This window comes from Dipodomys ordii, unplaced genomic scaffold, assembly GCF_000151885.1.
Source record: "Dipodomys ordii isolate 6190 unplaced genomic scaffold, Dord_2.0 Scaffold117, whole genome shotgun sequence".
Taxonomy (NCBI): Eukaryota; Metazoa; Chordata; class Mammalia; order Rodentia; family Heteromyidae; genus Dipodomys; species Dipodomys ordii.
The window spans coordinates 2319173-2330868 of record NW_012267333.1 but is presented as its reverse complement, the minus strand read 5'-3'; the positions used below and the strand labels follow the sequence as shown (position 1 = coordinate 2330868).

Genomic DNA, 11696 nt, shown 5'->3' with positions numbered 1-11696 from the left:
CTGGGCGCTGTCCCTCAGCTCTTCAGTTCAAGGCGAGCACTCTACCACTTGAGCTACAGCGCCACTTCCGGTTTTCTGGTGGTTTATTGGAGATAGGAGTTTCACGGTCTCTCCTGCCTGGGCTGGCTTTGAACCGTGATCCTCAGATCTCAGCCTCCTGAGTAGCTAGGATTACAGGTGTGAGCCACCAGTGCCCAGCCTTGTAGGTATTTTGATGCTCTTTAAAGATGGTTTAAATTTTAAGATTAAGTTCTAAGTTTTTGGGTTCTATGTCAACAGTTCCTGTAGTATTTGTAGAAAATAGTTTGAAGAGCATCAGTGATTATATATATTTATATATGTTTATCACTATGGAATTCTGAATTTGAAATTTTGCTTTGTGATTTTCCATTTTGATATAAACATATTCTGAAATTTTGTTCTGAAATCATGTCCATATTTTGTTCTGGCTAATTTCTCTTTAACATTTTTTACATAGAACTTCCCAAGCATGGTGATGCATACCTATAACCCCAGAACTTGGAAGATAAAGACAAGAAGATTACTATTAGTGTTGCCTGAGCTACATAGTAAGATACCATTTTTTTTTCCATAAAGGCAAATAAAACAAGATTTTACATGAGGTTTATTTACCACTCTGGAATTTATTCTGGTGTATACTATGCTATGGGTATTTGGCTTTTCTCCCTAAGTAACTAATTACTTCACTATACTTTTCAAATTCTATTTCCTTTATTCACTAAATTCAGATGTCCTTTTTTTTAAACCATATGTTATTATGGCTTGAATCTTTTTTTTTTTGGCCAGCCATGGGGCTTGAACTCTGGGCCTGGGCACTGTCCCTCAGCTCTTCAGCTCAAGTCTAGCACTCTACCACTTGAGCCACAGCACCATTTCCAGTTTTCTGATGGTTAATTGGCGATAAGAGTTTCACTGACTTTCCTGCCTGGGCTGGCTTTGAACTGTGATCCTCAGACCTCAGCCTCCTGAGTAGCTTGGATTACAGGTATGAGCCACCTATACCTGGCTATGGTTTGAATCTTAAATGTCCACCCGAGGGTCCATGTATAAATATTGGTAGCTATGTTCAAAGGTGGTAGTTTTGGGAAGTGATTGGATTATAAAGGCTCTGATCTCATTAGTGGATTATCCAATGATAGGTTCATAATTTGGTGGGCTTTTGGGAGTGATAATTTAGGAGATGGGATCTCATTGAAGCAAGTGAGTCTTTGGGACCATGCCCACAGCTGTAAATATATCTTGTAAACAGCTCCTTTTCTTTCTTTCTTCCTAGCTGCCATGAGATGATCAATCTCTTCCTTCATGCACTCCTGAACCATGATATTCTAACTCACCTTAAGCCGAAAGCAATGAAACCAGCCAGCTAGACTGAAGCCTCTGAAATTGAGCCAAAATAACTTTTCTCTTTTTAAGTTGTCTTTCTCAAAAATTTTATCACTGGAAAGCTTACTAACCTGTCTATTAAATGGCTATTTAATCATTTTCCTGGTTACTTACTCTGTTCCATAATGTCAGTATACTTTTGCATCAATACCACATGATTTGTATCATGGTTTTTGATAATCATTTGCAATACAACATTAGAATCAGTTTATCCACCCCCAGAATATTTGCCATGATTGAATTGTCTGGAGTTTGCCTTTTAGTAGGCTGTGGTGGTTTGAAAGTATGTCCACATAATCTCTATTTTTTTTCCAGATCAATACTTTGACAAGATGGAGCTCAAGTCTCTCTCTCAGATCTAGTGAAGGCAAGAACATCTATCATTCTATTCAACATAGTTCTTCTACCTGAAGAAGACATGCAAAATTTTTAATAGGTATATGAAATAATATCCAACATCACCAATATCTGAGAAATGCAAGTTAAAACCACATTGAGATATTACCTTGCAGCTATTAGGATAGCCGTGAACTAAAGAACAATAGGTATCAGAAATTACTGAGGTTGGAGAAAAGAGAAGAACTACGCTGTTGCAGAGAATGGAAATTATCGTTACTATGGAAAACAACATGGAGATTTCTCAAAAAATTAAAAAAAAAGTACTGTGTGATCCAGGAATCCTACTCCTGGGTATATAGCTAAGCTAAAGGAAGTGACATCACAGAGATACCAGTTGCAGAAATAGGAGTGTATCTCTTCTGATGAATGAATTAAGAAAATTATCTCTCTTTGTTTTTCTGTCTCTCTCTCTTTCCACCATGGATAACTTGAAAGGTGAGTGAAAAAGTGAGACACAGAGAGAAACATACTGCATGTTTATGTGCGTGAAATCTAAAGAAGACAAGTATAGGCACTTCCCCTCTCTAGGACTCCACTGGAGGGATGTCCTGCTCCCAGAGCGCCAAGACACAGAGGCCTTCCTTGCCCTTGTCCTTGTCAGAGGGTTGGGGTATGTCTGAACAAAGTAAAGACCCGGGTAAATCCAAATTTGCTGCTGAGATCCCTAACTCTGAAGTGCACAGTACCCACACTACTTCCTCCCAAGTCTTAGGCCTCAATTCTCACGAGGCTACTGGCCCTTTGGTAGCCTTATGACCCTCACCACAGGCATCTTCCCAGTCTCAAATCAACAGGAGCAACCTTCCTAGAAGGTTCAGAGCAGCTGAAGCTTCCAGGAGAGATACAGGTCACTATAATGACCACCACCCCTTGTACAACTAACATATGATTTAAAAAAGACAGCGAAACATCAGTACAGAATGACCTAAACCCATAAAGGATACAAATTGCCTTTCTCTCTAAAAGAATAGGGTTCAGGGATCAGAGTTACTGCCAAAGTTTCTTGGAGTTTTCCTGGGACAATCGTTAGTGATTGTGGCTATGCCATGATAAGATGACTGAATTTTGGAGGAAGTAAGATTAGTTCCAAACATAGGAGCCTTGTCAACTGATATAGCTCCTGACAGAAGTGTAACTTTGTTTAATGTCTGTCCTTTTCCTTCCTTCCTTCCTTCCTTCCTTCCTTCCTTCCTTCCTTCCTTCCTTCCTTCCTTCCTCCCTCCCTCCCTCCCTCCCTCCCTCCCTTCCTTCCTCTCCCCCCTCTCTCTTTCTTTCTTTCTTAATTTCTTTCCATCTTCCTCTCAAATGCTGCAGTAATAGGTAGAGGCACCACATCTGGCTCAATGTCTTTTTTTTTTTCTTTTTTACTTTAAGAAGTAGTCAAGCCATGTGCTGGTGGCTCGTGCTTACAATCCTAGCTGTTCAGGAGGTTAAAATCTGGAATATCTCTGTTCAAAGCCAGCCAGGGAAGAAAAGTCTGCTAGATATCATCTCTTAAATAACTACCAAAAGTAAGGCTAGAGGCATGGTTCAAATGGTAAAAAGAAAACTGAACAAGTTCAAGTTCTAACTTAAAATATGTCAAGAAAGCAACTGAAGCTGGTTACTATAGCCATCGGCATGGTTTTACCTACCAAGTCAATCTGTAGTTGGGCAATAGTCACTAAATTGTCAGTAAGAAATCTAGCTTCCACATATGAGGGAAAACACGTTGTTTGTCTCTTTGGGCATGGCTTGCCTCATTTAACATGATTATTTCTAGGTCCATCTTTCCTTGCAAATGACAGAATATATTCTTTCTAATGGATGAATAAAATTTTATTGTGTATATGTACCACATTTTTGAACCACTCATCTATTATAGGGCATATGAGCTGTTTCCATAACACATCCCCAAACTGGGTACCAGTGGCTCACACCTGTAATGCTAGCTACTCAGGAGGCTGAGATCTGATTACCGTTCAAAGCCAGCTGGAGCAGGAAAGTCTGTGAAATTATCTCCAATAAACTATCTCTCCTCCCACCCCCAATACTACTGGAAGTGGAGCTGTGGCTCAAGTGGTAGAGCACTAGCCTTGAACAAAAGAGGTTAAGGGACAGGGCCCAGACTCTTAGTTCAAGTCCCAGGACTCACCAAAAAACTCCAAACGAATGAGCAAAACCCGCCCACATTGTCCAAAAAGAAATATACTCTTTACCTGACTTGTGTAACTATAAACCCTTCTGTACATTACCTTTATAATAACATTAAAACAAAAAACCCACCCAAACCAACCACCCAGCCAAACAACAACAACAACAACAAACATTCCAAAAACTAGGAATTGACCTAAATGACGTACTACCTTCCAGTGTTTCAGATGACAACCTAGCCCCTCAGGGTGACAAACTAGGTCCTAGGTGGAACGTAAGTGGGATGTGTCTGAAGATCACAGCAAAGGTGTTAACATTTTGGAAAACATCTCCGTCTCTGTCTTTGTCTGCCTTTTTTTTTTCTCCACCCCCCCCCGTCCTCTCTCTCTCTACACACACACACACACACACACACACACACTCACACACTCACTTTCTTTCCTCTCACTTCTCTTCTGTGCTCCTTTACTTTTCATTCTCTTCTATTTGTTTTGTTTTTAGAAATTAGTATGTGTAGTATTGGAAAAGTGTATGTAATCTCTTTGGACTCTTTAGAAAAAACATTGCTCCTTTTCCTCCCTCCTATTCTTCCTCCTTCATCCTTTTCCCTTCTACATTTTAGTCCCTCCTTTTAAAAAGTGAATACAATAGTAACGAAATATAGTTGGAACTTTCATCAGAATGATGACTCTGGATACAATTCTTCAAATAGTTACCAGTTGTCATCACTTTGCACACTGGGTCATTGTTTCTTATAGATAACTCAAATACATTTTTGTCCTGTGTAGCTGCCACTTAACTGCTGAATTTTCTGTGTGAGTAATGTATCTATGCATAGGACATGGTGATTAATTTCCAGGACTGAAAATAGATAGATCACTAGTTGGAAATCAAATCAAAGGGCCCTCTTCTTTTCACCCCAGTTGCCCATAGGACCCGATCAAGCCTCTATAGTACTTTAAAAAATTTCATTTATTTGTTTTACAATTTTTAGTAGGACATTAAAAAATTCCCAATATTTTAGTACCCTATTTTAGTGTGTGTGTGTGTGTGTATGCCCGTCTTGGGGCTTGAACTCAGGGACTGGGCACTATCTCTGAAGTTTTTTGCTCAAAGCTAGTGTACTACCATTTGAGTCACAGCTCTACTTCCAGCTTTTTGGTGTTCAATTTGAGAACTTTCCTTCTCAGGCTAGCTTTGAACAGCATTACTCAGACCTCAGCATCCGAGTAGCTAAGATTTCTATTTCTGTTTCATGAATCACTGGTGTCTGGCTCCTCTAAACTCCTTTTGTCATTGGGATGTGGGGAGAGACAACTTGAGAAAGGTAACAGATATCTATAGTAATATATTTATATTATATATTATATAATACATTTTATTATATATTTATTTCTCATCCAAACCATGTCACATACCTCTTAAAATCCTTGGAATTTCCAAAATGACAAGTATTCTTTTGTAAGTTCATGAGAAGAAGGATAGCTGGAGGCAACTGGATAGTCTGAGGATATTTTCTCAAAAGCATTTGTTGATACTCACTATCTTGCCCATGTAATTGTAACCCCTCTGTATGGAATTTTCACAATAATAATAAAAAAAGAAAAAAAAGCATTTGTTGAGGAGATACTTTTACCCCCATTATATAATCATTATGGTACTTTCAAAAATTAGTTGACCAAATATGCTGTGGTTTCTTTTTAGGCTTTGTATTCTAATACATTGGACTTTATTGTGTAATTCCCTTTTACTCCTAGTTTGCTAATAATTGTTTTTTTTTAGTTCATGAGATGATGATGAAGTTTGTCAAATGATGTTCTTGTAATTTTCTATTGTGATATCACATAGTTTTAGTTCTTGATTTTGTGAATGTGACATGTGATATTATATCATTTCTGTATATTTAGTCATATTAGCATCCCAGAGATAAATTCCACTTTATGCTTTCTATGCTAGTTAGTTAAGTTCATTACTCTTTTGTTGAAGATTTTTAGACCTATTTTTATCTAGGATATTGCTGTTTAATAGCTACAACCCCTATAATTTCTGTTAACAAAACAAAAAATATAAAAAAAAGCTGATTTTTATATTGCTAACTGGAAAGCCTATTTTATTTTTTTATTGTGAAAATACTGTACAGAGGAGTTACAATTACATGGGCAAGATAATGAGTACATTTCTTATTAAGCATTGTAGCCTCCTCCTTTGTTTCCCCTTCCCATCCCTTCCCATCCTCTCCCTGCCCCCCCAGCCAATCCTCCCCGCTCCCCCCCCCACCAAAGTTGTAAAGTTCGTTTTCGACATAACGATTTGTTAAAGTCTATTTTATTTTTATTCTATTACTACTACTACTACTATTATTATTTTCCACAGGTTGGAGTTGGCCAATATTCAGCACATAATATATGATCTCTGCAAGAACATTGGAATCTCTAATTCAGCCCTGCTTTTTCAGAAATAAGAACTCTGGATCCCAGAGAGATGAAGAGACTTGCCCGTAGTTACATACACTCCCATTGCAGAACAAGCCCTGAATCAGGAGGAAGGAATTGTGTGAAGGGAGATCAGACTTTAGATTTCTAAATATGTGGTATCCTCATCCTGGATATGTCCATGTTAGCCACTTGAGTTTTCTGAAAATTTAATATGATGCTATTTTGCATTAAGTAGATAATCCATAAAAAGTACTCCGTATTTTGTAGTTGCCCAATAAATTATGACTTGCCTTTCTCCACTCATCCCCAGGATTATATTTTCTTATGTGAGATAGCTTTCAGTATTAATTTCTTCTGGAAGTCTCTCAACATCAGGCCACATAGCTTTTTAAGGACATTCCTGGCTTAATGCATGTCAAACAACAACAACAACAATAATAATGTATTTAAATCTCACCAAGTAGCCCAGGCTGGCCTTGAATTCTTGAACCTCTTACTTCCAGCTTCTGAATGCTGGGATTACAGGTATGCACCATCATGCCTGGCCCCAGGGTTATTGACATCATTACATTTTACTCAGAAGTGCCCAGATTTAAATACATCACGGAAGCATCCTCCCTAGAACTTTCTCAGTGCCTTCTTTAGAGCATCTTTCAGTTCCTTGTTTCTCATACTATAGATCAGGGGGTTTAAAATGGGAGTGATGAAAGTATAGACCACGGATACCATCCTGCCCATCTCAGGAGAGTAGCGGGAACTGGGAGATAAATAGATGAAGCTGGTACAGCCGTACTGCAGGAGGACCACTAGGATGTGAGAGGAGCAGGTGGAGAAAGCTCTGTGGCGTCCTTCTGCTGACCGCATCCGTACAATGGCCGTGATGATGAAGACATAGGAGATGGAGATGAGCGAGAGTGGGATGCTCAGGACAATGAAGCTGATGACATACAAAGCCATCTTGTGAACCCGTGTGTCCGCACAGGCCAGCCGCATGACCGCGGGCATGTCGCAATAGAAGTGGTAGATCTCGTTGTTGTGGCAGAATGGGAGATGGAAGATTAAAATGGTCAGTGGTAGGGACAGCAGGAAGCCCAGCACCAGTGACCCTACCGTCAGCTTCACACACAGGGACCAGCTCATGATGAGGGTGTATCTCAGAGGGTAGCAGATTGCTACAAACCGGTCGTAAGCCATGACTGCCAGCAGGACACAATCAGCCCCACCCAAGAAGACGAAGAAAAACATCTGGGTGCCACAACCTGTGATAGTAACGGGAGTTTTTCCCATGGAAAGAAGGTTGGCCAGGGCCAGTGGAGCAATGGAAGATGTATAGAAGATTTCCAGAATGGCCAGGTTCGCTAAGAAAAAGTACATGGGGGTGTGGAGGGAGTAGTTCATGTGGACAATGGCAGCAATTGTGGCATTTCCACCGAGGCTGGTCAGGTACATCGCCAAAAAGGCCACAAAAATAACCAACTGGATCTCAGGGTTGGGCGAGAATGGGCGGAAGAAGAATTGTATCTTGGCAGTTTTATTTATTCCTTCCATGAGTAGTGTACTGGACCTATGAAAAGAAAATATAATGTGAGTGTCACAGCATCTCACTTAGTAAATGGTGCTTTCCCAATGTCTCCAATGTTTGAGCATATTCTGAGCTACCTCAGTAATGATAAGCATCTCTTCATTTTATACAAGTTCTTATATTTGCCCACCTCCCCATCTTTCCTCTCCTACCCACCAAGTACCTCAATGGTCAGGACTTCGATGGTATTAAATTTCAGGTCCTATCCTAGTTGCTGAATAAAGGAATTTTCTAGAAAGTGTTTGCTGAACAAATGGATGAATACAGTATAGCCAATGTTTAAAGTTACAAAATGGATAGATAAAGTGCTGGGCACTGGTGGCTCACACCTGTAATCTTAGCTACTTGGAGGCTGAGATCTGAGGATGGTGGCTCAAAGCCAGCCTGGACAGAAATGTCTCCATGAGACTCTTCTCTCTAATTAACCACTCAAAACTAGAAGTAGAGCTGTGGCTCAAAGTGGCAGAGGGTTAGCCTTGAGCGAAAGAGCTTAGGGTCAGTTCAAGCCCCATGACTGACAAAAAGAGGATAAAGTATCAATTCATTATATGAAACTTGAAACAAGAAATTTTAGAAAGTGTTGGCATAATATACAGAGATTTGTGCCATTGGCCAATTATGTATTGCATAAAAACTCTGTCATATATCTCAAAGCTTGCAGGCTTTAGTGATTCAGTCTGCTTCTTCATCCAAAAATGCGGGGCTGGGAAGGTGGCTCAGTGGTAGAGCGCTTGCCTTGCATTCATGAGGCCCTGGGTTCAGTGGTAGAGCACTTGCCTTGCATTCATGAGGCCCTGGGTTTGATTCCTCAGTACCACATAAGCAAAAAGAAAAAAGCCAGAAGTGGTGCTGTGGCTCAAGTGGTAGAGCGCTAGCCTTGAGCTGAGGAGCTAAGGGACAGCGCCCAGGCCCAGAGTTCAGACCCCACGACTGGACACCCCCCCCCAAAAAATGCATTTACATCTCATCTTTTGGTCCCTTCCCTCTGGTCGGATTGTTATTTTGCTTGTATTCTTTTTTTTGGGGGGGTCCAGTCATGGGGTCTGAACTCTGGGCCTGGGCGCTGTCCCTCAGCTCTTCAGCTCAAGGCTAGCACTCTACCACTTGAGCCACAGCGCCACTTCCGGCTTTTTTCTTTATGCTTATGTGGTGCTGAGGAATCGAACCCAGGGCCTCAGGCATGCAAGGCAAGCGCTCTACCACTGAGCCACCTTCCCAGCCCCATTTTGCTTGTATTCTTATGATAGTCTGCTCTCTGGCCTCCCATTTCCCTTCTCTTCTCACTATAAGCCTTTTTGTTCATTATTAACATGTTGCTTATTTGCTTCAAATTTGCCAGTTCAGGACTTGGGATGTGGTTGATGTGGTAAGGAGCCTGCCCAGCAAGTAGGAGGCTTTGAGTTCAAATTCTAGGAGTGCCAAAAGTAATTTTCAACGTCTTTGTAAATGCTTATTAGTGCCAACATTTGAATAACTCTGCCAACCCTTCCAGACTTTTCTTTTATAGTCTATTCTACCTTTTTGTAGTTCAAGTTCTAGTAGGAGACCCAATTATTAGATACTCCATGGCCTATTCATTTGCCTTTCAACTGGGTCCTCCTTCTTGCTTCTGATACTTTTTTTTTAAAACCAGTCCTGGGGCTTAAACTCAGGGCCTGGGCACTGTCCATGAACTTCTTTTTGCTCAAGGCTAGCACTCTACCACTTGAGCCACAGTGCCATTTCTGGCCTTTTCTGTTTAGGTGGTACTGAGGAATGGAACCCAGGGCTTCATGCATGCTAGGCAAGCACTCTACCACTAAGCCACATTCCCAGCCTGCTTCTTATACTTGTACTCTTCTTCCAATTAGAAATAATGTCTCCTATCTTTTGCCTACCATAAACCCAAACCCGCTTTTCAAATTCTAGGGTATGTTCTTTCTTAAAATCTTAAGCCACACAAGCTTAAACCTCTCTTTTTTTTGTCTGAAATTCTATGCTGCTCAATATTATTTTAGAGTTCATGGCATCTTTCTTGGGATCAGCATGTTTTGTTACCAGTTACATTTTGGTTCTCCAAAGATAGGGGCTAAGTTGCTGAGGACAGGGTATTATTCTCATGCCAAATTATCATCTTTTGTGTTAAGTACTGGGCATACAGAAAACATGATTCACAATGTATTAGCTCATCTAATCCATAAACTTATCTGGTGGAATAGTAAAGGGCACAGATTTGACTGGAGCACTATACAGGTAAATATCACAAGGAAACCGCTTGTACAACTAATAGATACAAATAAAAATGGAAAAGAAAGAACATCGCCATACCAAAACCACTTTGGTAGGGATGTGCAATCATTCCACCCTGCTTAACAGATGAAGACAAATCAGCTACAAGAGATTTGGAAAGTCTCTGCAGGGGCTGGGAATGTAGCTAAGTGATAGAGTGCTTGCGTAGCATGCATGCAGTCCTGGCTTCAGTTCTTCAGTACCACATACTCAAGTGGTAGAGTGCTAGCCTTGAGCAAAAGTAGTTCAAGCCCCAGGGAGAAAAAAAGCCTCTGCGACCACATAACCAGAAAGTGAAAGAGTCAGGATTCGAACAGTGTGACGGCAGAACACTTTGGTTTAAGCTCAGGTTATATTTATACTGCCTTGCTCTACACGTATAATTTTCCTGTCTCTTTGTTATGTAATAGACTGTAGTTCAGCCCTAGATGTGAACTCTAGGGGGTCTATTGGATAAAGAACACCTAAATTCTCAGACAAAAAGTGTTAGAGGACAGTATTCCAGACCTAAGATACATAATCATAATTAAGACTTGGGGTACAGTCAAGACTGGCCTATCTATTAAATGCTGTCCTGCCGAATGCAGCAAATATCATCCTCCCTTCCTCCATAGGCAACAGGAGGAAGGGAGGGAAAGAGGTGAGGCAGGGTGAGCCTGACTCTTCGTAAGACATAGAATAAAAACAGAGAAGGAAGAATCCTCTCTGAGATAGATAGTCTTATTTGTTGCCCAAGAGTTTTCATTAGGTGGCTACAGCTTTAAGCTCTTGTCTTCTGGTAGCAAAGGATTTAATCCCAAAACAAGGACAGTAGCTTGAGATGGATCCAAGCCTAGATATACTCAACGCAAAATGAATCACTCAATTATAAGGACTCTAGAGATTAAAAAAAAATCCCACGGATGCCTTCTTTTCATGTTCCTTTCAGCCTTGTTAGGATCAGAAAGTCCACTTTTTCCCCCTGGGAATAAATCTATCTACTCTTCTCACAGGAATTGTGTCTCAGTAGAGTGCATAACTACCGTTTTATGATAAGGTCTAGAAAAGAGTAGAAATCAACCATGAAGAAATGCTGCGCAATTCAGGGTATTGCAAACAAATCTGTCATGATCATTTAAGTATCAGCCTATAACTACCATCTTAATTTCTTTTTATGTATCATCTTGTGGTCTTCTCCCACTGCATGCTAACACAGTAAAGAAGATATATGTCTGGAACCTATGTCAGTTATGGAGTATTTCACAAAGTACTTTTGCCATTGCAGTAAGGATACTAGCTAGATGCAATTTTTGGAAGATGGTCTGGAAGGCTCAGATACATCCATAGGTTGACAGAATGTGGAGCCAAATAATGGACATGATGGAAACAAATAGCTACAAGCACTGATGATGACTCCATTCTTTATAATCTCAAGGTGATAGTGGTTATTTGGATCTGTGGATGCTTTTTAAACTAAGGGTAGATCTAAGGGCAGA

At 40.4% G+C, this 11696-nt stretch overlaps 1 protein-coding gene and 1 long non-coding RNA gene across 2 annotated transcripts in view; one reads left to right on the top strand and one right to left on the bottom strand.

Annotated features, from left to right (window-relative positions):
• The window catches only part of LOC105995537, a 16050-nt gene extending 9376 nt beyond the window's left edge, over positions 1-6674 (top strand). The window contains exons 2-4 of the long non-coding RNA XR_001175574.1: positions 479-569; positions 1720-1840; positions 6310-6674. This is a non-coding gene — a long non-coding RNA (uncharacterized LOC105995537). The remainder of the gene's footprint in view (positions 1-478; positions 570-1719; positions 1841-6309) is intronic.
• Positions 6675-6938: 264 nt separating this feature from the next.
• Positions 6939-7958, bottom strand: LOC105995455 (olfactory receptor 10V1). The gene has a single exon (XM_013029169.1). The coding sequence runs from the start codon at positions 7917-7919 to the stop codon at positions 6990-6992; it is 930 nt and encodes a 309-aa protein (XP_012884623.1). The 5' UTR covers positions 7920-7958; the 3' UTR covers positions 6939-6989.
• Between the last annotated feature and the right edge of the window lie 3738 nt (positions 7959-11696).

What these genes read in the sequence shown, in the direction of transcription:
- LOC105995455 (XM_013029169.1), bottom strand. Translation starts at nt 7,919, where the DNA reads ATGGAAGGAATAAATAAAACTGCCAAGATACAATTCTTCTTCCGCCCA.